This window comes from Sphaeramia orbicularis, chromosome 6 (assembly GCF_902148855.1).
Source record: "Sphaeramia orbicularis chromosome 6, fSphaOr1.1, whole genome shotgun sequence".
Taxonomy (NCBI): Eukaryota; Metazoa; Chordata; class Actinopteri; order Kurtiformes; family Apogonidae; genus Sphaeramia; species Sphaeramia orbicularis.
The window spans coordinates 2866721-2893595 of NC_043962.1; the positions used below are offsets into that span (position 1 = coordinate 2866721).

General features: G+C 42.1%; 2 protein-coding genes and 1 pseudogene across 2 annotated transcripts; 2 read left to right on the top strand and 1 right to left on the bottom strand.

The window, feature by feature from the left end:
* LOC115421684 (CCR4-NOT transcription complex subunit 1-like) overlaps nucleotides 1–26875 on the bottom strand; it is a 969367-nt pseudogene that overhangs the window by 775844 nt on the left and 166648 nt on the right.
* LOC115420955 (myosin heavy chain, fast skeletal muscle-like) lies at nucleotides 1192–12529 on the top strand. The gene is made up of 38 exons (XM_030136600.1): nucleotides 1192–1398; nucleotides 1473–1616; nucleotides 1700–1884; nucleotides 1967–2078; nucleotides 2172–2264; nucleotides 2431–2494; nucleotides 2587–2685; nucleotides 2775–2878; nucleotides 2965–3103; nucleotides 3213–3331; nucleotides 3454–3603; nucleotides 3684–3854; nucleotides 3957–4257; nucleotides 4392–4465; nucleotides 4556–4643; nucleotides 4728–4845; nucleotides 4929–5052; nucleotides 6921–7057; nucleotides 7143–7398; nucleotides 7485–7727; nucleotides 7816–7992; nucleotides 8073–8218; nucleotides 8346–8436; nucleotides 8536–8925; nucleotides 9017–9143; nucleotides 9229–9347; nucleotides 9434–9630; nucleotides 9805–9988; nucleotides 10096–10261; nucleotides 10376–10500; nucleotides 10593–10901; nucleotides 10993–11196; nucleotides 11296–11421; nucleotides 11514–11684; nucleotides 11773–11877; nucleotides 11963–12058; nucleotides 12166–12297; nucleotides 12509–12529. The coding sequence occupies exons 1-38, from the start codon at nucleotides 1192–1194 to the stop codon at nucleotides 12527–12529; spliced, it is 5814 nt and encodes a 1937-aa protein (XP_029992460.1).
* On the top strand, nucleotides 16848–26635 carry LOC115420958 (myosin heavy chain, fast skeletal muscle-like). Its single transcript, XM_030136604.1, has 38 exons — nucleotides 16848–17065; nucleotides 17347–17490; nucleotides 17574–17758; nucleotides 17841–17952; nucleotides 18046–18138; nucleotides 18227–18290; nucleotides 18384–18482; nucleotides 18572–18675; nucleotides 18762–18900; nucleotides 19008–19126; nucleotides 19249–19398; nucleotides 19479–19649; nucleotides 19752–20064; nucleotides 20187–20260; nucleotides 20351–20438; nucleotides 20523–20640; nucleotides 20724–20847; nucleotides 21022–21158; nucleotides 21244–21499; nucleotides 21586–21828; nucleotides 21917–22093; nucleotides 22174–22319; nucleotides 22447–22537; nucleotides 22637–23026; nucleotides 23128–23254; nucleotides 23340–23458; nucleotides 23545–23741; nucleotides 23909–24092; nucleotides 24200–24365; nucleotides 24480–24604; nucleotides 24696–25004; nucleotides 25096–25299; nucleotides 25399–25524; nucleotides 25617–25787; nucleotides 25879–25983; nucleotides 26069–26164; nucleotides 26272–26403; nucleotides 26615–26635. Exons 1-38 carry the CDS (start codon nucleotides 16859–16861, stop codon nucleotides 26633–26635), a joined length of 5826 nt encoding a protein of 1941 aa, XP_029992464.1. The 5' UTR covers nucleotides 16848–16858.

Below are 26875 nucleotides of genomic sequence, written 5' to 3' on the forward strand. Positions count from 1 at the left end.
TATCTATCTATCTATCTATCTATCTATCACTACTTAAGTGTTATCTTTTACTTTCTAAAATATCTTCACTTGTACCATACTTTAGCCTGTATATTTATATATTTTATGGAGTTTTTATTGTGTTTATAGTTCCATGCATATTGTAGGCTATAAATGGTTTTACCCTTTTTGAAGCTATCCACTGTATTATTCCTCTGCACATATTAGGGATGCAAGTGTCTTTACCCTTCTACCAATTAGTGGTAAAGTACAGACACTAGAGCATTGTCAAAAGTTACTGATATTATTATGATAAAGTGTGAATGTGTGAGTGAATGAATAATGAACCCACTGTACGCGCTTTGAGTATGCATTCATTGAAAAGTGCTATATAAATCTAATCCATTATTGTTATTATTATTATTATTATTATTGTTATTATCAAACATATCTTACATTACATTTATTTACCCAAATTAATGACATTGACAGGATAACTAACAGTGTCATGAAAGCACAACTCAAAAACTTTTGATCTTCATCCAAAACTATTTTTAAAGAAAGAACATGACCTTGAGTGACTGACTGAAATCCAGACATGTGTTGTTGTAAAAGTGAGAACACATGTTTTATGTGATGTCTGGCTTTGACCTTTTTTTTTAAAGACCACATTTGGCACAGGTCCCATATTTAACTTAAGCTGACTAAGCACACCAGTTTCAATATAAGCTGCCCAGACGGCCACAACAGAGACTGGCCCCTTGAAGACAGCTGGTAAGCTCATCGTCTATTATCTACTGAACACTATATCTACTATGTCTACAGAATTATTTTTCACAATGGAGTAACAATCAATATAAGTGTTACCTGATGCTAATGGGTTTTTTTTTTGGTTTTCCTTTGTTTCCAACAGGACTGTAGATAATACCATACTTATAACAGGGAGAGGGTCAGGTATGAACACAGTTTGATGAGAAAAACACTTTCTTTAAGAACACAGTTTAAATAAGCTATTTTTCTTTTTGTTTCTTTTTTTAAACCAAAAATTATTATGATAATGCAGAAACATGAGATTTAATTAAACTCAATCTGTATATACTTGTAGAATGTGCATTTAAAACTGCACTTTTCAATAACATTATTGGAATGAATTCAAAATGATGACACAAGAATATTCTTACTCTAACTGTCTCACAGAAAAAATCCGCCACCATGAGTACGGATGCGGAGATGGCCGTTTATGGCAAAGCTGCCATTTACCTCCGTAAGCCAGAGAAGGAGAGAGTTGAGGCTCAGAACAAGCCTTTTGATGCCAAGTCTGCCTGCTATGTAGCTGATGCCAAAGAGCTGTACGTGAAGGGAACTATTCTGAAGAGGGATGGTGGTAAAGTTACCGTCAAGCTGCTGGAGGGTGAAGAGGTAAGTATCTTACAGTAAAATTAAAAGGGCACTGAATTTGATTTGTTCTTACTGTGACTAATGTTCTCTGACAGGAGAGAACAGTTAAAGAAGATGACGTCTCTCCAATGAACCCTCCCAAGTTCGACAAAATTGAGGACATGGCCATGATGACCCACCTCAATGAAGCCTCTGTGCTTTATAACCTCAAAGAGCGTTATGCAGCATGGATGATCTACGTAAGACCATCTCGGTGAATAAGTAAATGGATTCAAAGGGGCCGTACTGGAAAACTCAACTGGACTTGAATTCTGTGTTTCAGACCTACTCTGGCTTGTTCTGTGTCACTGTGAACCCCTACAAGTGGCTCCCAGTGTACGACGCTGAAGTTGTCAGTGCCTACAGAGGCAAGAAGCGTATGGAGGCTCCACCCCACATCTTCTCTGTCTCTGACAATGCTTTCCAGTACATGCTGACAGATAGGGAGAACCAGTCGGTCTTGATCACGTGAGTGACACATTTGCTAACTTTTTTCAGACACTGTAAAATATTGTGTTCAAATTCTTACAAACCTTTTTTTCATGCCCAGTGGAGAGTCTGGTGCTGGAAAGACTGTGAACACGAAACGTGTCATCCAGTACTTTGCAACAATCTCAACATCTCCACAGAAGGCCAAGGACGCAACACCAGGAAAGATGCAGGTATGTCATTACAGCTAAATCCCAGGTTTATTTATTTACTTATGATAAGATGAAGGAGCAGTTGTCTAATAAGAATTCTGAACCAATTTACAGGGCTCACTGGAGGATCAGATTATTGCAGCCAACCCTCTGCTGGAAGCCTATGGTAATGCCAAAACTGTGAGGAACGACAACTCCTCTCGTTTTGTAAGTATGAAGGACTTCAAGATGGTAGAGAATGTTCTTTAATAGTGTTTAAATAATAATAATAATAATAATAATAATAATAACAATAATAATAATAATAATAACAATAATAATAGTAATAATAATAATAATAATAATATAATAAATGTTACTTTTATCCAAACAGGGTAAATTCATCAGAATCCATTTCGGCACCACTGGTAAACTGGCCAGTGCTGATATTGAGACTTGTAAGTACAACATTTTTATTGTGGTTTTCAATAGAAATTCTCAATAAAAACTGGCTTAAATCTGGCTAAACTGTAACATATGAAATCTGCAGATCTGCTGGAGAAGTCTAGAGTGACATTCCAGCTTCCTGATGAGAGAGGCTACCATATCTTCTACCAGATGATGACCAACCACAAGCCTGAGCTGATTGGTGAGCACACTCAGTCACTGTAATGTTTCAAAAGAAGTCGTATTTGGTAGAATTACTGACTGAAATTACAAACGTTCCTTGGTTGTCAGATATGGCACTCATCACAACAAACCCCTACGACTTCCCCATGATCAGCATGGGTCAAATCACTGTGGCCAGTATTGATGACAAAGTTGAGCTGGAAGCCACTGATGTGAGTCATCCATTTTGTCAAAGTTGCTCTTTACTGTGTGATTCAATGGTCCTTATCCTTGGTATGAAAACCTCTTTTGAACACAGAATGCTATTGATATCCTGGGCTTCACTGGTGAGGAGAAGGTCGGCATCTACAAACTGACTGGTGCTGTTATTCACCATGGTAACATGAAGTTCAAGCAGAAGCAGCGTGAGGAGCAGGCTGAGCCAGATGGCACAGAGGGTGAGTCCAAATGATTATGCATTACAACATTTGTGGGTAAAATTCATATGACATTCAATTTTTTTGCTATGTATTAGAACTAACATTCATTACTACACACTACATTCAGATGCTGACAAGGTTGCTTACCTGCTGGGCCTGAACTCTGCTGACATGCTGAAGGCTTTGTGCTATCCCAGAGTCAAGGTCGGAAATGAGTTTGTTACTAAGGGACAGACTGTTCCTCAGGTAAGAAACACCTTGTATGTAAACAAGTCATGTTGGATATATGGGAAGAACATGCACACTGTGCCCAAACAAGAGATGTATTATATCCCATGATCACTAAATATCTATGATATGTTTTTCAGGTGCTGAACTCTGTGACTGCTCTGGCCAAGTCTATTTATGAAAGGATGTTCTTGTGGATGGTCATTCGTATCAACCAGATGTTGGACACTAAACAAGCCAGGAACTTCTTCATTGGTGTCTTGGATATTGCTGGATTTGAGATTTTTGACGTAAGTTTCCGTCCTTACAAGTCGGCATCAGTGTCTCTTATAACTTGTGTGAAATTTTATTTGTTGATTTCCTTCTACAGTTCAACACCTTGGAGCAGCTGTGCATCAACTTCACCAATGAGAAGCTGCAGCAGTTCTTCAACCACCACATGTTCGTCCTGGAGCAAGAGGAGTACAAGAAGGAGGGTATTATCTGGGAGTTCATTGACTTCGGTATGGACTTGGCTGCCTGTATTGAGCTGATTGAAAAGGTAGGTATTTAGTTCCTGACCATAGATGACTGTTGTTAGTATGAAATCATCCACTAAACACTGGTTTATTTATATACGGGTTTTCTTTGTATTTTTATCCAGCCCATGGGCATCTTCTCCATCCTTGAAGAGGAGTGCATGTTCCCCAAGGCTACAGACACATCCTTCAAGAACAAGCTGTATGACCAGCATCTTGGCAAATGCAAAGCATTTGAGAAGCCAAAGCCTGCCAAGGGCAAGGTTGAGGCCCACTTCTCACTGGTGCACTATGCTGGTACTGTGGACTACAACATCGCTGGCTGGCTGGACAAGAACAAGGACCCACTGAACGAGTCTGTTCTGCAGCTTTACCAGAAGTCTGCTATGAAACTGCTGGCTGTGCTGTATCCCCCTGTTGTTGAGGGTATGATATTAAGTTGAGAAAAAATAAACAAATGCTCAATGATGTCTGTGTTTATTTGTAATCAACTTCATGTGTTTGAAAAATGTTTTATCCCACTAATACCTTGTGTACATTTTAATTACCCACTAAAACAGAGAGCGGTGGCGGCGGCAAGAAGGGAGGAAAGAAGAAGGGTGGTTCCATGCAGACTGTGTCTTCACAGTTCAGGGTGAGCTGTAACAGACATATTAATTCTCAGTTGACATTGAAGTGATATTAGCTCCTTTTCATGACAAATGGTCTTAACTTGGGTTCACAGGAGAACTTGGGCAAACTGATGACCAACTTGAGGAGCACCCATCCTCACTTTGTGCGTTGCCTGATTCCCAACGAGTCCAAGACTCCAGGTACAGAGACAGAGACTTTTAGGAGTCTAATGGATGAGAATGAGAATAATTGGAATAGTTTTAAGGGGATTCATTTTGTTTCAGGTTTGATGGAGAACTTCCTGGTCATCCACCAGCTCAGGTGTAACGGTGTGCTGGAGGGTATCAGAATCTGCAGAAAAGGTTTCCCCAGCAGAATCCTCTACGGTGACTTCAAGCAGAGGTAACATGCGCTCTGTCAGTTACTCAAAATACAGATCCACTCTTCTGCTTAAATTCACTAACAACCTGATCTCTCACAACAAGATACAAGGTACTGAATGCCAGTGTCATCCCAGAGGGTCAGTTCATTGACAACAAGAAGGCTGCAGAGAAGTTGCTGGGATCAATTGATGTTGATCATGACCAGTACAGATTTGGACACACCAAGGTAATCAGAAAGAATGCATATCGTATAATATATTTAATTAACAGACATGGATAGGTCTGGACTGTGGTGCAGATCTAGAGAAATGAAGGCATCATATGACCTTTTCATATTTTTCAATTTGTTTACTAGCCCAAAAAACTCAAATTACTTCAAAATTACGTGAGAATAATTAATGATACATGGGTATATGGTCATTGTTAAAATACCATCATTTGTCAGTGTTTTTATTATTTGTGTTGTTCCATACAAAAACCTCTGAATCTCATATGTCATTTTATAGTTCTGACATACAGTTTCTTAAAGGTCCCGTATTATGCAAATCTGACTTTGTGACAGTTTTCTTATAGTAGTGTGTGTTGCAGTAGCCTCATTATGAGGTTGGAATTTGAAAACTGTCTGTTTCCTCCCTGCCTTGCTACACCACAGTTTGTCAAAATGCCTGCTCAAACGAACGAGTTTGAGTTGGCTCCGTTTATGACGACATAAGCGGATTTAACTCCTCCCCCTGACTGTGCCCCCACCCTGGCAAAGCGAGCCCCGCCCTGGCATAGTACCTCTTGGACAACAAACATGGCGAAGGCGAGACACGCAAGTTGTGGTGTTGTTGGCTGCACACACCAACACGAAAGTTTATTTTTGCTCCCCACTTCCGAGCCTCTCCGTAAAAAGTGTCTGGATTCTATCTGTGATGGTCATGTACCAAACAACATTCCCAAACGCTTGTATGTGTGTGCCCGGCATTTCACGGACGAGTGTTTTTCGAACATGGGCCCATACAGCTCCGGCTTAGCACAAAGACTCCGAATCAAGAAGGACGCAGTACCAACGCTTCGTGACCCAAGTACAAGTGTGGGAGATGTAAGTTCTGATCATTTGTTTGTATCTTTACTGCATAACCCTACATTATGGATAAGCTGGTGGGTGTTGATGTGTACGTTTAACGGTAGCATGGCAGCTAACATAGCTCGGTTACTGCTGCTAACGTTTGCGTCCCCGTTAACATGCAAGAGCTGATAATATCCAGAGACATTCAACAGAACTACTGTGAACACGGGCCTTTTGTGGTTGGCATCAGTAGAGTTAGCCTCAAGCTTGTTAGCAGCTGCCTGCATTAGTGGCGGCAGGCGTCTTTCCGTGTCAGGTCCACGAACCCGACACAACACCGCCGTTTTCCGTCGGGGCTCAATCACGTCTCAAGGCAAAGAAAGCCAGTGTTTGGAAAGACGTTCTGTCTGAGACATGTGTATTGTAGACGAGAGAGCCATGGCTTCAGTCAACATTAGCGCGTAGTACCGCTAGCGGAAGCCGCATCCTCTCCCAGAGAGGGGAGGGGGAGTGGGCGTGGACAGATGCATTCATTTGCGTACCCGGAAGCAGGCCCAGAAAAAGCCTGTTTTGAGGAGGGCAGTGAGAGGGACTTTTTCGACCGCTGAAACTCCGAACAAAGGATGATTTTGGGGCGAACAAACTTATATAATATGTTTTTGGGCTTCTGAGACCTATATGACGTGACTGAAAAATAGCATAATACGGGACCTTTAAATGAACATGGGAATAGGATGAAGTTTCAAAATATGGAGAAAATCCTTGGAAAGTTTTCTTAATTATTGGAAACGTGGAACTATTTACACAAATACTAAGTGGAAACATTCATAGATATCACGTAATACATGTACAGATATTAAATTATCTTGATATGGGTTATTAAAAAGGATGTCCTACTCGAAATGTTCATTTTAATGCAGATCAGTTAAGTAGTCTTAACAGCATGCTATTGCCCAAATGTTTTTCCTCTTGTGTCCTCTATCATTCTGAATTTCTACTGTCATATGAAAGCTTGAACCAAAGAAAATTTCCTATTCAATCAGGTGTTCTTCAAAGCTGGCCTGCTGGGTACCCTTGAGGAGATGAGAGATGAAAAACTTGCAGCTCTGGTCACCATGACTCAGGCTCTCTGCCGTGCTTTCCTCATGAGGAGAGAGTTTGTGAAAATGATGGAGAGAAGGTAAGTTTAAAAAATTGAATTAAAAATTACTTACTATAAAAATCATATAACCAAATGCACCATAACATGAACTTCTTTTCTATAGGGATGCCATCTTCACCATCCAGTACAATGTCCGCTCATTCATGAATGTCAAACACTGGCCATGGATGAAGGTGTACTACAAGATCAAGCCTCTTCTGAAGAGTGCTGAAACTGAGAAGGAGCTGGCCCAGATGAAAGAGAACTATGAAAAGATGACAACAGACTTGGCTGCTGCTCTGGCCAAGAAGAAGGAACTGGAAGAGAAGATGGTGTCTCTTATTCAGGAGAAGAACGATCTGCAGCTGCAAGTAGCATCTGTAAGTGCACCATGGAAGACCATGTCTTTCTTGCATGATTTCTCTACAGTGTTGCAATGCTGACATGTATATTTAACATGATTTAGGAATCTGAGAATCTCAATGATGCTGAGGAGAGGTGTGAGGGACTCATTAAGAGTAAGATTCAGCTGGAGGCCAAACTCAAAGAGACAACTGAGAGACTGGAGGATGAAGAGGAAATCAATGCTGAGCTTACTGCCAAGAAGAGGAAGTTGGAAGATGAATGCTCTGAGCTCAAGAAGGACATTGATGACCTGGAGCTCACCTTGGCTAAAGTGGAGAAGGAGAAACATGCCACTGAGAACAAGGTTTGAACATACTCATCTACAGACTGAGAACATACAGGAAAAGGACAAAAACCACCATGTCATGACAATGCTGCTCTTCCAAACACAGGTGAAGAACCTGACTGAGGAGATGGCCTCTCAAGATGAGAGTATTGCCAAGCTGACCAAGGAGAAGAAAGCCCTCCAGGAGGCTCATCAGCAAACTCTTGATGACCTGCAGGCTGAGGAGGACAAAGTCAACACTCTGACCAAGGCCAAGACCAAGCTTGAGCAGCAAGTCGATGATGTAAGTATCAAATTCACTTCAAACTGGAACAAAGACATTCTTTTAGGACTTGATAGTTAAACATTTGTTCATCTGTGCAGCTTGAGGGATCACTGGAACAAGAGAAGAAGCTGCGCATGGACCTGGAGAGAGCCAAGAGGAAGCTTGAGGGTGACCTGAAACTGGCTCAGGAGTCCATCATGGATCTTGAGAATGATAAGCAGCAGTCAGAGGAGAAACTGAAGAAGTAATGAAACTACTACTATACTAACGGTTCATTGCTATTATTTCTATTTAGGGAACACCATCTTGAAGATTCCAGGTCTATATCTGGGAAGTTTTATCACAGCTGTTGCCTTTGCTCATTTTCACAGGAAAGACTTTGAAATCAGCCAGCTCCTCAGCAAGATTGAGGATGAACAGTCAATGGGGGCTCAGCTTCAGAAGAAGATCAAGGAGCTTCAGGTGACGTATATGATGTGTTATACAAAGTTCTAGTCTACTGCATAGACGAGGTGTTTTTGAAAGCAAAACTGTTTCCTGTTAATCATCCTTCATCTACAGGCCCGTATTGAGGAGCTGGAGGAGGAGATCGAGGCTGAGCGTGCTGCTCGTGCCAAGGTTGAGAAGCAGAGAGCTGACCTCTCCAGGGAACTTGAGGAGATCAGTGAGAGGTTGGAGGAGGCTGGTGGTGCCACTGCTGCTCAGATTGAAATGAACAAGAAGCGCGAGGCTGAATTCCAGAAGCTCCGTCGTGATCTTGAGGAGTCCACCCTTCAGCATGAGGCCACTGCTGCTGCTCTGCGCAAGAAGCAGGCCGACAGCGTTGCCGAGCTGGGAGAGCAGATCGACAACCTCCAGCGTGTCAAGCAGAAGCTGGAGAAGGAAAAGAGTGAATACAAGATGGAGATTGATGACCTCTCAAGCAACATGGAGGCTGTTGCCAAAGCAAAGGTACATAATGCGTCAAATTGTTTTAAGTTGAAATGTTTTGCACAAAACTAAATGAGTGACGTCAGTTATGCTAACCCCTTTCACTCTTCAGGGAAATCTGGAAAAGATGTGCCGTACTCTTGAGGACCAACTTAGTGAACTGAAGACCAAGAATGATGAAAACGTTCGTCAAAACAATGACCTGGGTGCACAGAAAGCACGTCTCCTGACAGAAAATGGTACAGTGAAGTTATCTGTCAATATAGAATACAGATATTCTATAACTGATCAGAAACTGATGGATCATGATATCTTTAACCCAAGGTGAATTTGGCCGTCAAATTGAGGAGAAAGAAGCTCTGGTATCTCAGCTGACCAGAGGCAAACAGGCCTTCACACAGCAGATTGAGGAGCTCAAGAGACAGATTGAGGAGGAAGTTAAGGTAAACAAACATGAACAAATGGATGCTAATAGCATGCTCCAGTGTTATTCATCATTTTAAGCACTTAACACTTTTTCTTTTCACAGGCAAAGAATGCTCTTGCCCATGCAGTTCAGTCAGCCCGCCATGACTGCGATCTGCTGAGGGAGCAGTTTGAGGAGGAGCAGGAGGCCAAGGCGGAGCTGCAGCGTGGAATGTCTAAGGCAAATGGTGAGGTGGCTCAGTGGAGATCTAAGTATGAAACTGATGCTATCCAGCGCACTGAGGAGCTTGAGGAAGCCAAGTGAGTAAAATTTGACCACTCAATGGCTTGTTCAGAAGATTACCACAAAACTGTGAACTGCAGAATAATACTATTTTTTAAAAGTATGAAAATGATAAGCCTCTAAAATAATAAACCTCCTTTTATTTCTGATGACAAGTGAATATTCACCTACATCAAATTGCATGTTAACAGGAAAAAGCTTGCCCAGCGCCTTCAGGAGGCTGAGGAACAGATTGAGGCAGTGAATTCCAAGTGTGCTTCTCTGGAGAAAACCAAACAGAGGCTCCAGAGTGAAGTGGAGGACCTCATGATTGATGTGGAGAGAGCTAATGGCCTGGCCGCCAACCTGGACAAGAAGCAGAGGAACTTTGACAAGGTACAAGAAATTTATTTTTGCTTTTGGCCAGACTATATAAACAATCAGAAACATATGTGTTCCCATTGTTCAATACTTGGAGTAAAGTATTCAACTATGTAATTCAGGTGTTGGCAGAGTGGAAGCAGAAGCATGAGGAGGGTCAGGCAGAGCTGGAGGGAGCTCAGAAGGAGGCTCGTACTCTTGGCACTGAGCTCTTCAAGATGAAGAACTCCTATGAGGAAGCTCTGGATCAGCTGGAGACTATGAAGCGTGAAAACAAGAACCTGCAGCGTGAGTTTGGAACACATTATTGAACAGTTTGATAGCGTAATACACATAAGGGGATATTTTTTTGTTTGTATTGAATTCTAATATTGTGACGCATTCAAACACATTTCTTTGCAGAGGAGATCTCAGATCTGACTGAACAGATTGGTGAGACTGGGAAGAGCATCCATGAACTGGAGAAGGCCAAGAAGCAGGTGGAGACTGAGAAGTCTGAGATCCAGACAGCTCTTGAGGAAGCTGAGGTGAGATTTATTAACTTGGACAACTATACGATATAGACAACTTTGTACTATAAAGCTATGAAAATTTACATCTTATGCCTCGATTTGTTTAGGGAACTCTGGAACATGAAGAGTCTAAGATCCTGCGTGTCCAGTTGGAGCTCAACCAGATTAAGGGTGAGGTGGACAGGAAGCTGGCAGAGAAAGATGAAGAGATGGAGCAGATCAAGAGGAACAGCCAGAGGGTGATTGACTCCATGCAGAGCACTCTGGACTCTGAGGTCAGGAGCAGGAATGATGCCCTGAGAATCAAGAAGAAGATGGAGGGAGACCTCAACGAGATGGAGATTCAGTTGAGCCACGCCAATCGCCAGGCTGCCGAGTCCCAGAAGCAGCTGAGGAATGTGCAGGCACAGCTCAAGGTATAATGACAATCAATGTGGTTATGAAGACTTGGATTAATGAAGTCACATTCTTATATGTACATAAACCTCTTTACTTGCTTTCAACCAGGATGCCCAACTGCACCTTGATGATGCTGTCAGAGCACAGGATGACCTCAAGGAACAAGCTGCCATGGTGGATCGTAGAAATGGTCTCATGGTTTCAGAAATTGAGGAGCTGAGGGCTGCTCTGGAGCAGACAGAGAGAGGCCGCAAGGTCGCTGAACAGGAGCTGGTTGATGCCAGTGAGCGTGTTGGACTTCTGCACTCTCAGGTATAATGTGACAGCAATTTTTACATGTTGACTATATTAATGTAACAAGACTATATCAGATATGTGACTTACACCAACTATATTTTCAATACTCAACAGAACACCAGCCTGCTGAACACCAAGAAGAAGCTTGAGGCTGACCTGGTTCAGATCCAGAGTGAAGTAGATGACACCGTTCAGGAAGCCAGGAATGCTGAGGATAAGGCCAAGAAGGCCATCACTGATGTATGTTCTAATTGTTTACTGTCAGAGTACTCTCAAGTTTCCATTACATCTTTGAAAATAAAACTAAAAACCATACATTTAATCCTGTGTAGGCCGCCATGATGGCTGAGGAGCTGAAGAAGGAGCAGGACACTAGCGCTCATCTGGAGAGGATGAAGAAGAACCTGGAGGTTGCTGTGAAGGACCTGCAGCACCGTCTGGATGAGGCTGAGAACTTGGCCATGAAGGGTGGCAAGAAGCAGCTGCAGAAACTGGAATCCAGGGTAAGAAAATCTGATGAGCATTTGCCCAAATGTTACGACAAAAACTACTATCGTTACAACATGTTTCTACATTTTCCGACTTTTTAAGGTCCGTGAGCTGGAGACAGAGATTGAGGCTGAACAGAGACGTGGAGCAGATGCTGTTAAGGGTGTCCGCAAATACGAGAGGAGAGTCAAGGAGCTCACCTACCAGGTATGTGTTCCAGTTCACTTGCAAAAATCAATGTTGTATCCCTACCATTCACAATTTGTAAACACAGAAACCTGTTGTCCTACAGACTGAGGAGGATAAGAAAAATATGGCTAGGCTCCAGGATCTGGTTGACAAGTTGCAGTTGAAGGTGAAGGCCTACAAGAGGCAGGCTGAGGAAGCGGTGAGTGCAAAGTGTACTTGCCATAAGATTCTGAAACAAAACAATAACTTTCATTGTAGACTTACAGTTGTACTGAAATATTAAACACATTCTAATTTATATTACAGGAGGAGCAGGCCAATGTTCATCTGTCCAAGTGCAGGAAGATTCAGCATGAGCTGGAGGAAGCTGAGGAACGTGCTGACATTGCTGAGTCCCAGGTCAACAAGCTGAGAGCCAAGAGCCGGGACTCTGGCAAGGTAAATGGGTGGTAATGTTATCAGTGCCACTAAAAATCAAACATGTGTATTCCATAATTTGAAGGTGATATGTGACTGATTAGCCATTATCTGATCACTTTTAATATTGGTAAAAATCCTCTCAAACTGAACTCCTTTCAAGTCATTCTCATGTGTGCATTCTATTTGATGAATATACTTCCTTACATGTGTTTCACTTTTCCATTTACAGGGAAAAGATGCAGCTGAGTAACTCCCTTGACTGATGACCTGTTTCTAATCATATAATATGATGTGAAGCAATAATAAACAATTTTTTTTTAATCCTCAGTATTTGTCGTTTTTATTATTGTCTTTGCCATGTGATTGAATGACTAAGATGAAGATTATTTGTAATAAATATGACGAAAACTTTATGGCAGGCTACAAACCAGGAATATGCATAAAAAACTGATTAACTGATGAGTCAAAATTGAAAACAATAATAATGGATTAGATTTATATAGCGCTTTTCTATGAATGCATACTCAAAGCGCGCCCAAAGGATCCATTATTCATTCACTCTCACATTCTCCCTCTGGTGGTGGTAAACTACATCTGTAGCCACAGCAGCCCTGGGGCAGGCTGACAGAAGTGTGGCTGACAATTTGCGCCGACGGCGCAGACGGCCCCTCCGACCACCACCAAACATTCATACACCAATGTGAGTGGCAGCACTGGAGGCAAGGAGGGTGCAGTGTCTTGCCCAAGGACACAACAGAACATGACTGGGACAGAGCAGGATTCAAACTGCCAACCCTTCGGTTATTGGACGACCCGCTCTACCATCTGAGCCATGGCCGTCCCATGTAGTGAACTTCTTTTTTGAGGCTAATTTTCATTAAGAATGGAAGCAGATTTAGGCTTCTCTACATCGCATTGCTGTTGCCTTAGTGCTGCATATTGTTTGTCTGGAAAAAGTGTTGAAAATGCTCTAAAAGATTCAGCGGTATACTTTTCTTTCTTTCAAACTGGCATGATCATTCAACTTCCAAAAGAGGTTAAAATTCCATTTCTACCACAAATTCTGTTAAAGTGATTTCATGTAAGGATCAGAAGTGTTTTAAAGTCATGATTTATCAAAAGATTATCAGCTGAAAATCTTTTGCCAGAACATGTCCTCTTTTCACATACTTTCCACAGCATCTGGGGGGTTAAAAGCTACTTTTATACAAAGATCCCGGAAAAAAGGTCAGATGGTGATCCCACCTTTTTTCCTCCATTGTCTGACTTCCACAGCCAAAGGAGTAAAAGAGGTGAGACGGGCTGGACTTTTACCCAGCGGACCTGCGTTCCCCAGTCAAAGGAACAGTGACGCAGCGCAGCGTATAGTAGAAAGTGTCACGTCCACGTCGGAAATACCCCGAGCATAGCGGTGTTGCTAACCTCTCCAGAGCTGGCCTGTCTTTCACCATTCCACAAATGTTAGCATGGATCGAGTCCTCTGCCCGTAGTGACAACAGCTGATAGATCTGGACATCTCCCCAGTTCCACATTTGTCTGGTGGCGTTGACATGTTTGTTTACTGTACACAGCCCACGATCATTTTTAAATCCCCCCTGCGCAGGGGTCGCACACGCAATGCATCATCAAAACGACACTTTGGTTGCTGAATGAGAGGTGTTCCTTTTCCATAGCATTCCTGAATCCTGATTCCACCTTTATCAAGGCTCTGTTACTTCCTCCAGAGGCGTTACAAAGCTCTGATAAAGGTAGGACCAAATGATCCCACCATTTCGTTTACACAGACGTCGTTGCAAAGTAAAGGTGAAATATTCCCCATAACAGACGTGCTGTGTAGAGGGGGCTACACATTAGCCAAAATTTCAGTTTTTCATTATTTTCACAGAACAAACTCTTTAAAACCGAATGTTTGTCGATGACACATTGGTGTAAGCACACTTTTGATGACTGTAATGTTCATGCAAATGGACAAATTCTAAAACCTGCTGAAAGTAAAGACTGCTCTTCTAGTGATATACGGGACATTAAGGTAGTTAAGGACACTGAGCCACAGCAGCCTGTGGGATGTGGGGGATGGGCAGACAAGCAGTAGGAGAGAGTGAGATGGACCTGTCCATAGACGCACTATAGGAACAGAGGGTTTGGGCTATTTTTTTTTTCATGTTTTATTTTTACTGTAGTTTGCTGTGTTGTCAGGATTTGCCTTTATTACCTCCACCAAGGAGGTTATGTTGTTGTCGGCGCTGGTTTGTCTGTCTGTTTGTGTGCAAAAAAACTCAAAAAGTTATGGATGGATTTGGATGAAAATTTAAGGAAATGTTGACACTGGAACAGGAAAAAATTACTAAATTTTGGTGGTGATCGGGGGTGGGGGGAGTGGGGAGTGGGGGGGCCACTGATCTGCCTTGGCGGAGGTCTGCGCTCTCCGAGTGCTTCTAGTTTTTGCTGTGTTTTACCGAGTTCTGCTATGTTTTTCTGCCCTCTTTTATTTTATGTTTTCCTGTCATTTGTTAAAAATTTTCTTTGATTCCGAAAATGTTGAGGAGTTTGACAAGAAAGAAAACACAACCAGATTCAAGGACTGAGGAAATACATCAAAATCCAAGATTGTTTACTCTCCCTATTTCACTCTCTCTATTTTCCTTCATCACTGCGGCCTGTTTTTAGTCTTCTGTTGTTGCTCTTTGGGATAAATCTGATCTTTAATGTTTAGGATGTCCTCTGATGAAGGGCAATTGACAGTAATGAAGGTTTGTGTGTTCCTTCGGACAACAAGTCTGCAAGTCTACAAGGACTGGAGAGATGGAAGAGAGACAGAAAGCAAGCATGGGAAGGCAGCCATGCACTGTCTGCAAGAGAAGCACTCCTTGGAAGAGTCATCAATGCAGTGGAGGGATTTGTTTACAGCCTGAGAGGAACTGCTTTGCGGGGTTCAACCAAAAAACAGCTGGACTGATTTTGGAAAAAAAAAAAAAAAAAAGAGAGAGAGAGAGAGAGAGAGAGAGAGAGAGAGAGAGAGAGAGAGAGAGAGAGAGAGAGACTCAAAACAAACACCACTGTGCCAAAATTCAAATACTTGTTGTTCAGTGTCTAACAGTTCAGTGTTCAAGTTGAATATCCTAAATCTTGTATTGATGTACATTTTGAGTGCCTTATGTAGTAAAATCCTGTAACAATTCAATTCTGCTTTTTGTCTTTTTCTATTATTCTACCATTTTGACACACACAGTAGAGCAAAATAACTGCCAGATCTTGAAAGTAAAGGGAGTCCTGAAAAAAAGGAAGACAAGCACATACGGCAGCTTTTATAACACTTCTACAGCAAAAACCAAAAAATAATTCCGAGCAGCCCATTTCACTGAAATACTTTCTCAGGGGTTATAGGTGCATTGCAAAGAATACTACACTACGTACATACCATGTGATCATTAAGTATGTATGTCATTTAGGGATCTCAAGCCAGAGCCAAGTGTCCTCGTTCTTGGAAATCAAAATATGGTCACCCTAGAATAGACAAGATGGTAAAGGACCATGTTTAGATTACTTAGATGAACATGGGGAAAGTGATTAATGAGATTTGGAATACTGGCATTGGTTAATCTCAGATAAATGTCTTTGAGAGCCTTTATGTAAATCTATTAGCTTTCGTAGCTCAATTACTTGGGATTACAGAATCACACCATGAAGGTTTGTATTTAGAAAAACATACACATAGAAAAAAATCAGTCTTATACATTAGAATGGAAAAATTTCATCCTTTGCAAAACTAATGATTAGTGTTGTTGTAATATTGAATTTAATATTTTTTGGTATTTTGCATACTACTTCACTGGAAATAGAGACAGACAGACAGACAGACAGACAGACAGACAGACAGACAGACAGACAGACAGATAGATAGATAGATAGATAGATAGATAGATAGATAGATAGATAGATAGATAGATAGATAGATAGAGTACTTCCATGCATTTTTGAAATAGTATACTTTAGCTAATACTTCCCAACGTACATATACAGAATGTCAAAGAGCCTAAAATAAAACTTAACCCAACTACTACTGATGCAACACTAGAGAACTGGCCATGTTAAGTGAAACCTGAAACTTCAAAAGTGTGTACATGCAAATATGTTTCATTGATACTTGCTTCTGATGTCAGGCTTACCACATTTGACAAGTCAACCGTATATAGCTTGTGCTGCATAAGCATATCACATTCAATATAAGGGGTCCAGGAGCAGAGGAGTGTGTGTGAGTCCTGTGAGTTGCTGCCTGTGGTATGACAACTTGTATATTTCCTAGACCATTTGCTCTTTATGTATTTAATTGTTAATTACATTGACTGAAGTGTTTCTTACCTACTGGGCACTAATTAATAATATCTTTTGAACAGGATCTACTCATTTTGTTAAAGAGAGGGGGTCAGGTATGGACATGTGAAGTCTTTTCAATGTTATCTTCATGTATCATAGAATTCATCTTAATTTCATTGACTAAGCTTTAACAACATCTACAGAAGAAAACCTTGATCTAACAAACCCTATTTTTGGAATAATCTAACAGACATAATCCGCCACCATGAGCACGGACGCGGAGATGGCCGTTTATGGCAAGGCTGCCATTTACCTCCGTAAGCCAGAGAAGGAGAGAATTGAGGCTCAAAACAAACCTTTTGATGCCAAGTCTGCCTGCTACGTGCCTGATGCAAAGGAGCTGTACCTGAAGGCAACTGTTATCAAGAGGGATGGTGGCAAAGCCACTGTCAAGCTTCTGATAAATGAAGAGGTAAGTATCTTACAGTAAAATTAACAGGACACTGAAGTTTATTTGTTACCTCTGCCAAGGAGGTCATGTTTTCATCGGCGTTTGTCTGTTTGTTAGCAAGATAACTCAAAAAGTTATGGAAGGATTTTGATGAAATTTTCAGAAAATGTTGATACTGGCACAAGGAACAAATGATTAAATTTTGGTGGTGATGGAGGGGGGGGGGACTGATCTGCCTTGGTGGAGGTCTGTGCTTTCCGAGTGCGTTTCTACTTCTTACTGTGACTAATGTTCTCTGACAGGAGAGAACAGTTAAAGACGATGAGGTCTCTCCAATGAACCCTCCCAAGTTCGACAAAATTGAGGACATGGCCATGATGACCCACCTCAATGAAGCCTCTGTGCTTTATAACCTCAAAGAGCGTTATGCAGCATGGATGATCTATGTAAGACCATCTCGGTGAATAAGTAAATGGATTCAAAGGGGCAGTACTGGAAAACTCAACTGGACTTGAATTCTGTGTTTCAGACCTACTCTGGCTTGTTCTGCGTCACTGTGAACCCCTACAAGTGGCTCCCAGTGTACGATGCTGAAGTTGTCAGTGCCTACAGAGGCAAGAAGCGTATGGAGGCTCCACCCCACATCTTCTCTGTCTCTGACAACGCTTTCCAGAACATGCTGACAGATAGGGAGAACCAGTCTGTCTTGATCACGTGAGTAACACATTTGCTAACTTTTTTCAGACAATGTAAAATGTTGCGTTCAAATTCTTACAAACCTCTTTTTCATGCCCAGTGGAGAGTCTGGTGCTGGAAAGACTGTGAACACAAAACGTGTCATCCAGTACTTTGCAACAATCTCAACATCTCCACAGAAGGCCAAGGACGCAACACCAGGAAAGATGCAGGTATGTCATTACAGCTAAATCCCAGGTTTATTTATTTATTTATGATAAGATGAAGGAGCAGTTGTCTAATAAGAATTCTGAACCAATTTACAGGGCTCACTGGAGGATCAGATTATTGCAGCCAACCCTCTGCTGGAGGCCTATGGTAATGCCAAAACTGTGAGGAACGACAACTCCTCTCGTTTTGTAAGTATGAAGGACTTCAAGATGGTGGAGAATGTTTAATAGTGTTTCTACTGCAATGACATAATAAATGTTACTTTTATCCAAACAGGGTAAATTCATCAGAATCCATTTCGGCACCACTGGTAAACTGGCCAGTGCTGATATTGAGACTTGTAAGTACAACATTTTTATTGTGGTTTTCAATAGAAATTCTCAATAAAAAAATGGCTTAAATCTGGCTAAACTGTAACATATGAAATCTGCAGATCTGCTGGAGAAGTCTAGAGTGACATTCCAGCTTCCTGATGAGAGAGGCTACCATATCTTCTACCAGATGATGACCAACCACAAGCCTGAGCTGATTGGTGAGCACACTCAGTCACTGTATGATTTTATCAGAAGTCCTCTTCAGAAGAATAATATAATAAAATTCCATACCTCTATTAATTTTCAGAAATGGCACTCATCACAACAAACCCCTACGACTTCCCCATGATCAGCATGGGTCAAATCACTGTGGCCAGTATTGATGACAAAGTTGAGCTGGAAGCCACTGATGTGAGTCATCCATTTTGTCAAAGTCCCTCTTTACTGTGTGATTCAATGGTCCTTATCCTTGGTATGAAAACCTCTTTTGAACACAGAATGCTATTGATATCCTGGGCTTCACTGGTGAGGAGAAGATCGGCATCTACAAACTGACTGGTGCTGTTATTCACCATGGTAACATGAAGTTCAAGCAGAAGCAGCGTGAGGAGCAGGCTGAGCCAGATGGCACAGAGGGTGAGTCCAAATGATTATGCATTACAACATTTGTGGGTAAAATTCATGACATTCAATTTTTTTGCTATGTATTAGAACTAACATTCATTACTACACACTACATTCAGATGCTGACAAGGTTGCTTACCTGCTGGGCCTGAACTCTGCTGACATGCTGAAGGCTTTGTGCTATCCCAGAGTCAAGGTCGGAAATGAGTTTGTCACTAAGGGACAGACTGTTCCTCAGGTAAGAAACACCTTGTATGTAAACAAGTCATGTTGCATATATGGGAAGAACATGCACACTGTGCCCAAACAAGAGTTGCATTGCATCCCATGATCACCAAATATCTATGATATGTTTTTCAGGTGCTGAACTCTGTGACTGCTCTGGCCAAGTCTATTTATGAAAGGATGTTCTTGTGGATGGTCGTCCGTATCAACCAGATGTTGGACACTAAACAAGCCAGGAACTTCTTCATTGGTGTCTTGGATATTGCTGGATTTGAGATCTTTGACGTAAGTTTCCGTCCTTACAAGTCGGAATCAGTGTCTCTTATACCTTGTGTGAAATTTTATTGGTTAATTTCCTTCTACAGTTCAACACCTTGGAGCAGCTGTGCATCAACTTCACCAATGAGAAGCTGCAGCAGTTCTTCAACCACCACATGTTCGTCCTGGAGCAAGAGGAGTACAAGAAGGAGGGTATTATCTGGGAGTTCATTGACTTCGGTATGGACTTGGCTGCCTGTATTGAGCTGATTGAAAAGGTAGGTATTTAGTTTCTGACCATAGATGACTGTTGTTTGTATGAAATCATCCACTAAACACTGGTTTATTTATATACGAGTTTTCTTTGTATTTTTATCCAGCCCATGGGCATCTTCTCCATCCTTGAAGAGGAGTGCATGTTCCCCAAGGCTACAGACACATCCTTCAAGAACAAGCTGTATGACCAGCATCTTGGCAAATGCAAAGCATTTGAGAAGCCAAAGCCTGCCAAGGGCAAGGCTGAGGCCCACTTCTCACTGGTGCACTATGCTGGTACTGTGGACTACAACATCATTGGCTGGCTGGACAAGAACAAGGACCCACTGAACGAGTCTGTTCTGCAGCTTTACCAGAAGTCTGCTATGAAACTGCTGGCTGTGCTGTATCCCCCTGTTGTTGAGGGTATGATATTAAGTAGAGAAAAGTTAAACAAATGCTCAATGATGTCTGTGTTTATTTTTAATCAACTTCATATGTTTGAAAAATGTTTTATCCCACTAATACCTTGTGTACATTTTAATTACCCACTAAAACAGAGAGCGGTGGCGGCGGCAAGAAGGGAGGAAAGAAGAAGGGTGGTTCCATGCAGACTGTGTCTTCACAGTTCAGGGTGAGCTGTAACAGACATATTAATTCTCAGTTGAGATTGTAGTGGGATTTGCTCCTTTTCATGACAAATGGTCTTAACTTGGGTTCACAGGAGAACTTGGGCAAACTGATGACCAACTTGAGGAGCACCCATCCTCACTTTGTGCGTTGCCTGATCCCCAACGAGTCCAAGACTCCAGGTACAGAGACAGAGACTTTTAGGAGTCTAATGGATGAGGATGAGAATAATTGGAATAGTTTTAAGGGGATTCATTTTGTTTCAGGTTTGATGGAGAACTTCCTGGTCATCCACCAGCTCAGGTGTAACGGTGTGCTGGAGGGTATCAGAATCTGCAGAAAAGGTTTCCCCAGCAGAATCCTCTACGGTGACTTCAAACAGAGGTAACATGCGCTCTTTCAGTTACTCAAAATACAGGTCCACTCTTCTGCTTAAATTCACTAACAACCTGATCTCTCACAACAAGATACAAGGTACTGAATGCCAGTGTCATCCCAGAGGGTCAGTTCATGGACAACAAGAAAGCCTCAGAGAAACTGCTGGGATCAATTGATGTGGATCATGACCAGTACAGATTTGGACACACCAAGGTAATCAGAAAGAATCTGTTGTATTCAGTATATTTACCAAACTTGGTTGGACTGACTGACCAGACTTGTGTTATGTGCAATTACACCACTCTGTTGCACAGCATTTACTGTCACTTCCACATGAACTGTCAAAAGGAATACTAAACACAAACACATTTTTTCCTATTGAATCAGGTGTTCTTCAAAGCTGGTCTGCTAGGTACCCTTGAGGAGATGAGAGATGACAAACTTGCAGCTCTGGTCACCATGACTCAGGCTCTCTGCCGTGCTTACCTCATGAGGAGAGAGTTTGTGAAGATGACGGAGAGAAGGTAGGTTTAAAAAATTGAATTAAAAATTATTTACTATAAAAATCATATAACCAAATGCGCCATAACATGAACTTCTTTTCGATAGGGATGCCATCTTCACCATCCAGTACAATGTCCGCTCATTCATGAATGTCAAACACTGGCCATGGATGAAGGTGTACTACAAGATCAAGCCTCTTCTGAAGAGTGCTGAAACTGAGAAGGAGCTGGCCCAGATGAAAGAGAACTATGAAAAGATGACAACAGACTTGGCTGCTGCTCTGGCCAAGAAGAAGGAACTGGAAGAGAAGATGGTGTCTCTTATTCAGGAGAAGAACGATCTGCAGCTGCAAGTAGCATCTGTAAGTGCACCATGGAAGACCACGTCTTTCTTGCATGATTTCTCTACAGTGTTGCAATGCTGACATGTATATTTAACATGACTTAGGAATCTGAGAATCTCAATGATGCTGAAGAGAGGTGTGAGGGACTCATTAAGAGTAAGATTCAGCTGGAGGCCAAACTCAAAGAGACAACTGAGAGACTGGAGGATGAAGAGGAAATCAATGCTGAGCTTACTGCCAAGAAGAGGAAGTTGGAAGATGAATGCTCTGAGCTCAAGAAGGACATTGATGACCTGGAGCTCACCTTGGCTAAAGTGGAGAAGGAGAAACATGCCACTGAGAACAAGGTTTGAACATACACATCTACAGACTGAGAATATACAGGAAAAGGACAAGAATCACCATGTCATGACAATGCTGCTCTTCCAAACACAGGTGAAGAACCTTACTGAGGAGATGGCCTCTCAAGATGAGAGTATTGCCAAGCTGACCAAGGAGAAGAAAGCCCTCCAGGAGGCTCATCAGCAAACTCTTGATGACCTGCAGGCTGAGGAGGACAAAGTCAACACTCTGACCAAGGCCAAGACCAAGCTTGAGCAGCAAGTCGATGATGTAAGTATCAAATTCACTTCAAACTGGAACAAAGACATTCTTTTAGGACTTGATAGTTAAACATTTGTTCATCTGTGCAGCTTGAGGGATCACTGGAACAAGAGAAGAAGCTGCGCATGGACCTGGAGAGAGCCAAGAGGAAGCTTGAGGGTGACCTTAAACTGGCTCAGGAGTCCATCATGGATCTTGAGAATGACAAGCAGCAGTCAGAGGAGAAACTGAAGAAGTAATGAAACTACTACTATACTAACGGTTCATTGCTATTATTTCTATTTAGGGAACACCATCTTGAAGATTCCAGGTCTATATCTGGGAAGTTTTATCACAGCTGTTGCCTTTGCTCATTTTCACAGGAAAGACTTTGAAATCAGCCAGCTCCTCAGCAAGATTGAGGATGAACAGTCAATGGGGGCTCAGCTTCAGAAGAAGATCAAGGAGCTTCAGGTGACGTATATGATGTGTTATACAAAGTTCTAGTCTATTGCATAGACGAGGTGTTTTTGAAAGCAAAACTGTTTCCTGTTAATCATCCTTCATCTACAGGCCCGTATTGAGGAGCTGGAGGAGGAGATCGAGGCTGAGCGTGCTGCTCGTGCCAAGGTTGAGAAGCAGAGAGCTGACCTCTCCAGGGAACTTGAGGAGATCAGTGAGAGGTTGGAGGAGGCTGGTGGTGCCACTGCTGCTCAGATTGAAATGAACAAGAAGCGCGAGGCTGAATTCCAGAAGCTCCGTCGTGATCTTGAGGAGTCCACCCTTCAGCATGAGGCCACTGCTGCTGCTCTGCGCAAGAAGCAGGCCGACAGCGTTGCCGAGCTGGGAGAGCAGATCGACAACCTCCAGCGTGTCAAGCAGAAGCTGGAGAAGGAAAAGAGTGAATACAAGATGGAGATTGATGACCTCTCAAGCAACATGGAGGCTGTTGCCAAAGCAAAGGTACATAATGTGTCAAATTGTTTTAAGTTGAAATGTTTTGCACAAAACAATGAGTGAAAAAATGACTGAAGTCAGTTATGCTAACCCCTTTCACTCTTCAGGGAAATCTGGAAAAGATGTGCCGTACTCTTGAGGACCAACTTAGTGAACTGAAGACCAAGAATGATGAAAACGTCCGTCAAAACAATGACCTGGGTGCACAGAAAGCACGTCTCCTGACAGAAAATGGTACAGTGAAGTTATCTGTCAATATAGAATACAGATATTCTATAACTGATCAGAAACTGATGGATCATGATATCTTTAACCCAAGGCGAATTTGGCCGTCAAATTGAGGAGAAAGAAGCTCTGGTATCTCAGCTGACCAGAGGCAAACAGGCCTTCACACAGCAGATTGAGGAGCTCAAGAGACAGATTGAGGAGGAAGTTAAGGTAAACAAACATGAACAAATGGATGCTAATACCATGCTCCAGTGTTATTCATCATTTTAAGCACTTAACACTTTTTCTTTTCACAGGCAAAGAATGCTCTTGCCCATGCAGTTCAGTCAGCCCGCCATGACTGCGATCTGCTGAGGGAGCAGTTTGAGGAGGAGCAGGAGGCCAAGGCTGAGCTGCAGCGTGGAATGTCTAAGGCAAACGGTGAGGTGGCTCAGTGGAGATCTAAGTATGAAACTGATGCTATCCAGCGCACTGAGGAGCTTGAGGAAGCCAAGTGAGTAAAATTTGAATGGCATGTTGAGAAGACAACCATTACACTGTGAACTATAGAACTGTAGCATTTAAGCAAATATCAAAATTATAAGCCTCTTAAACAATGAACCTCCTTTAATTTTTAATAAGTTAACATACACTTAACAATAAACTGCATGTTTTTAACAGGAAAAAGCTTGCCCAGCGCCTTCAGGAGGCTGAGGAACAGATTGAGGCAGTGAATTCCAAGTGTGCTTCTCTGGAGAAAACCAAACAGAGGCTCCAGAGTGAAGTGGAGGACCTCATGATTGATGTGGAGAGAGCTAATGCCCTGGCTGCCAACCTGGACAAGAAGCAGAGGAACTTTGACAAGGTACAAGAAATTTATTTTTGCTTTTGGCCAGGCTATATAAACAATCAGAAACACATGTGTTCCCATTGTTCAATACTTGGAGTAAAGTATTCAACTATGTAATTCAGGTGTTGGCAGAGTGGAAGCAGAAGTATGAGGAGGGTCAGGCAGAGCTTGAGGGAGCTCAGAAGGAGGCTCGTACTCTTGGCACTGAGCTCTTCAAGATGAAGAACTCCTATGAGGAAGCTCTGGATCAGCTGGAGACTATGAAGCGTGAAAACAAGAACCTGCAGCGTGAGTTTGGAAAACATTATTGAACAGTTTCACAGCGTAATACACATGAGGGGATAATTTTTTGTTTGTGTTGAATTCTAATATTGTGACGCATTCAAACACATTTCTTTGTAGAGGAGATCTCAGATCTGACTGAACAGATTGGTGAGACTGGCAAAAGCATCCATGAACTGGAGAAGGCCAAGAAGCAGGTGGAGACTGAGAAGTCTGAGATCCAGACAGCTCTTGAGGAAGCTGAGGTAAGATTTATTAATTGGACAACTATACGATATAGACAACTTTGTACTATGAAGCTATGAAAATTTACATCTTATGCCTCGATTTGTTTAGGGAACTCTGGAACATGAAGAGTCTAAGATCCTGCGTGTCCAGTTGGAGCTCAACCAGATTAAGGGTGAGGTGGACAGGAAGCTGGCAGAGAAAGATGAAGAGATGGAGCAGATCAAGAGGAACAGCCAGAGGGTGATTGACTCCATGCAGGGCACTCTGGACTCTGAGGTCAGGAGCAGGAATGATGCCCTGAGAATCAAGAAGAAGATGGAGGGAGACCTCAACGAGATGGAGATTCAGTTGAGCCACGCCAATCGCCAGGCTGCTGAGTCCCAGAAGCAGCTGAGGAATGTGCAGGCACAGCTCAAGGTATAATGACAATCAATGTGGTTATGAAGACTTGGATTAATGAAGTCACATTCTTATATGTACATAAACCTCTTTACTTGTTTTCAACCAGGATGCCCAACTGCACCTTGATGATGCTGTCAGAGCACAGGATGACCTCAAGGAACAAGCTGCCATGGTGGATCGTAGAAATGGTCTCATGGTTTCAGAAATTGAGGAGCTGAGGGCTGCTCTGGAGCAGACAGAGAGAGGCCGCAAGGTCGCTGAACAGGAGCTGGTTGATGCCAGTGAGCGTGTTGGACTTCTGCACTCTCAGGTATAATGTGACAGCAATTTTTACATGTTGACTATATTAATGTAACAAGACTATATTAGATATATGACATACACCAACCATATTTTCAATACTCAACAGAACACCAGCCTGCTGAACACCAAGAAGAAGCTTGAGGCTGACCTGGTTCAGATCCAGAGTGAAGTAGATGACACCGTTCAGGAAGCCAGGAATGCTGAAGAGAAGGCCAAGAAGGCCATCACTGATGTATGTTCTAATTGTTTACTGTCAGAGTACTTTCAAGTTTTCATTGCATCTTTGAAAATAAAACTAAAAACCATACATTTAATCCTGTGTAGGCCGCCATGATGGCTGAGGAGCTGAAGAAGGAGCAGGATACTAGCGCTCATCTGGAGAGGATGAAGAAGAACCTGGAGGTTGCTGTGAAGGACCTGCAGCACCGTCTGGATGAGGCTGAGAACTTGGCCATGAAGGGTGGCAAGAAGCAGCTGCAGAAACTGGAATCCAGGGTAAGAAAATCTAATGAGCATTTGCCCAAATGTTACGACAAAAAAAATTACTATCATTACAACATGTTCCTACATTGTCCTACTTTTTAAGGTTCGTGAGCTGGAGACAGAGATTGAGGCTGAACAGAGACGTGGAGCAGATGCTGTTAAGGGTGTCCGCAAATACGAGAGGAGAGTCAAGGAGCTCACCTACCAGGTATGTGTTCCAGTTCACTTGCAAAAATCAATGTTGTATCCCTACCATTCACAATTTGTAAACACAGAAACCTGTTGTCCTACAGACTGAGGAGGATAAGAAAAATATGGCTAGGCTCCAGGATCTGGTTGACAAGTTGCAGTTGAAGGTGAAGGCCTACAAGAGGCAGGCTGAGGAAGCGGTGAGTGCAAAGTGTACTTGCTATAAGATTCTGAAACAAAACAATAACTTTCATTGTAGACTTACAGTTGTACTGTAACATTAAACACAATCTAATTTATATTACAGGAGGAGCAGGCCAATGTTCATCTGTCCAAGTGCAGGAAGATTCAGCATGAGCTGGAGGAAGCTGAGGAACGTGCTGACATTGCTGAGTCCCAGGTCAACAAGCTGAGAGCCAAGAGCCGGGACTCTGGCAAGGTAAATGGGTGGTAATGTTATCAGTGCCACTAAAAATCAAACATGTGTATTCCATAATTTGAAGGTGATATGTGACTGATTAGCCATTATCTGATCACTTTTAATATTGATAAAAATCCTCTCAAACTGAACTACTGTCAAGTCATTCTCATGTGTGCATTCTATTTGATGAATATACTTCCTTACATGTGTTTCACTTTTTCATTTACAGGGAAAAGATGCAGCTGAGTAACTCCCTTGACTGATGACCTGTTTCTAATCATATAATATGATGTGAAGCAACAGTAAAGTATTTTTTTAATCCTCAATATTTGTCTTTGTTTTTATTATTGACTTTTCCATGTGATTGAATGACTAAGATGAAGATTATTTGTAATAAATATGATCAAAATTTTATGGCAGGCTACAAACCAGGAATATCAACAAATAACTGATTAACTGATGAGTAAATTGAAAATGTAGTGTACTTCCT

What these genes read in the sequence shown, in the direction of transcription:
- LOC115420955 (XM_030136600.1), top strand. Translation starts at nt 1,192, where the DNA reads ATGAGTACGGATGCGGAGATGGCCGTTTATGGCAAAGCTGCCATTTAC. An exon ending in ACGTCTCCTGACAGAAAATG is followed by an intron (nt 9,144 to 9,228) that starts GTACAGTGAAGT and finishes CTTTAACCCAAG; the next exon opens with GTGAATTTGGCCGTCAAATT. An exon ending in TGCAGAAACTGGAATCCAGG is followed by an intron (nt 11,685 to 11,772) that starts GTAAGAAAATCT and finishes CGACTTTTTAAG; the next exon opens with GTCCGTGAGCTGGAGACAGA.
- LOC115420958 (XM_030136604.1), top strand. Translation starts at nt 16,859, where the DNA reads ATGAGCACGGACGCGGAGATGGCCGTTTATGGCAAGGCTGCCATTTAC. An exon ending in CTGTGTCTTCACAGTTCAGG is followed by an intron (nt 20,261 to 20,350) that starts GTGAGCTGTAAC and finishes TTGGGTTCACAG; the next exon opens with GAGAACTTGGGCAAACTGAT. An exon ending in GAGGAGCTTGAGGAAGCCAA is followed by an intron (nt 23,742 to 23,908) that starts GTGAGTAAAATT and finishes TGTTTTTAACAG; the next exon opens with GAAAAAGCTTGCCCAGCGCC.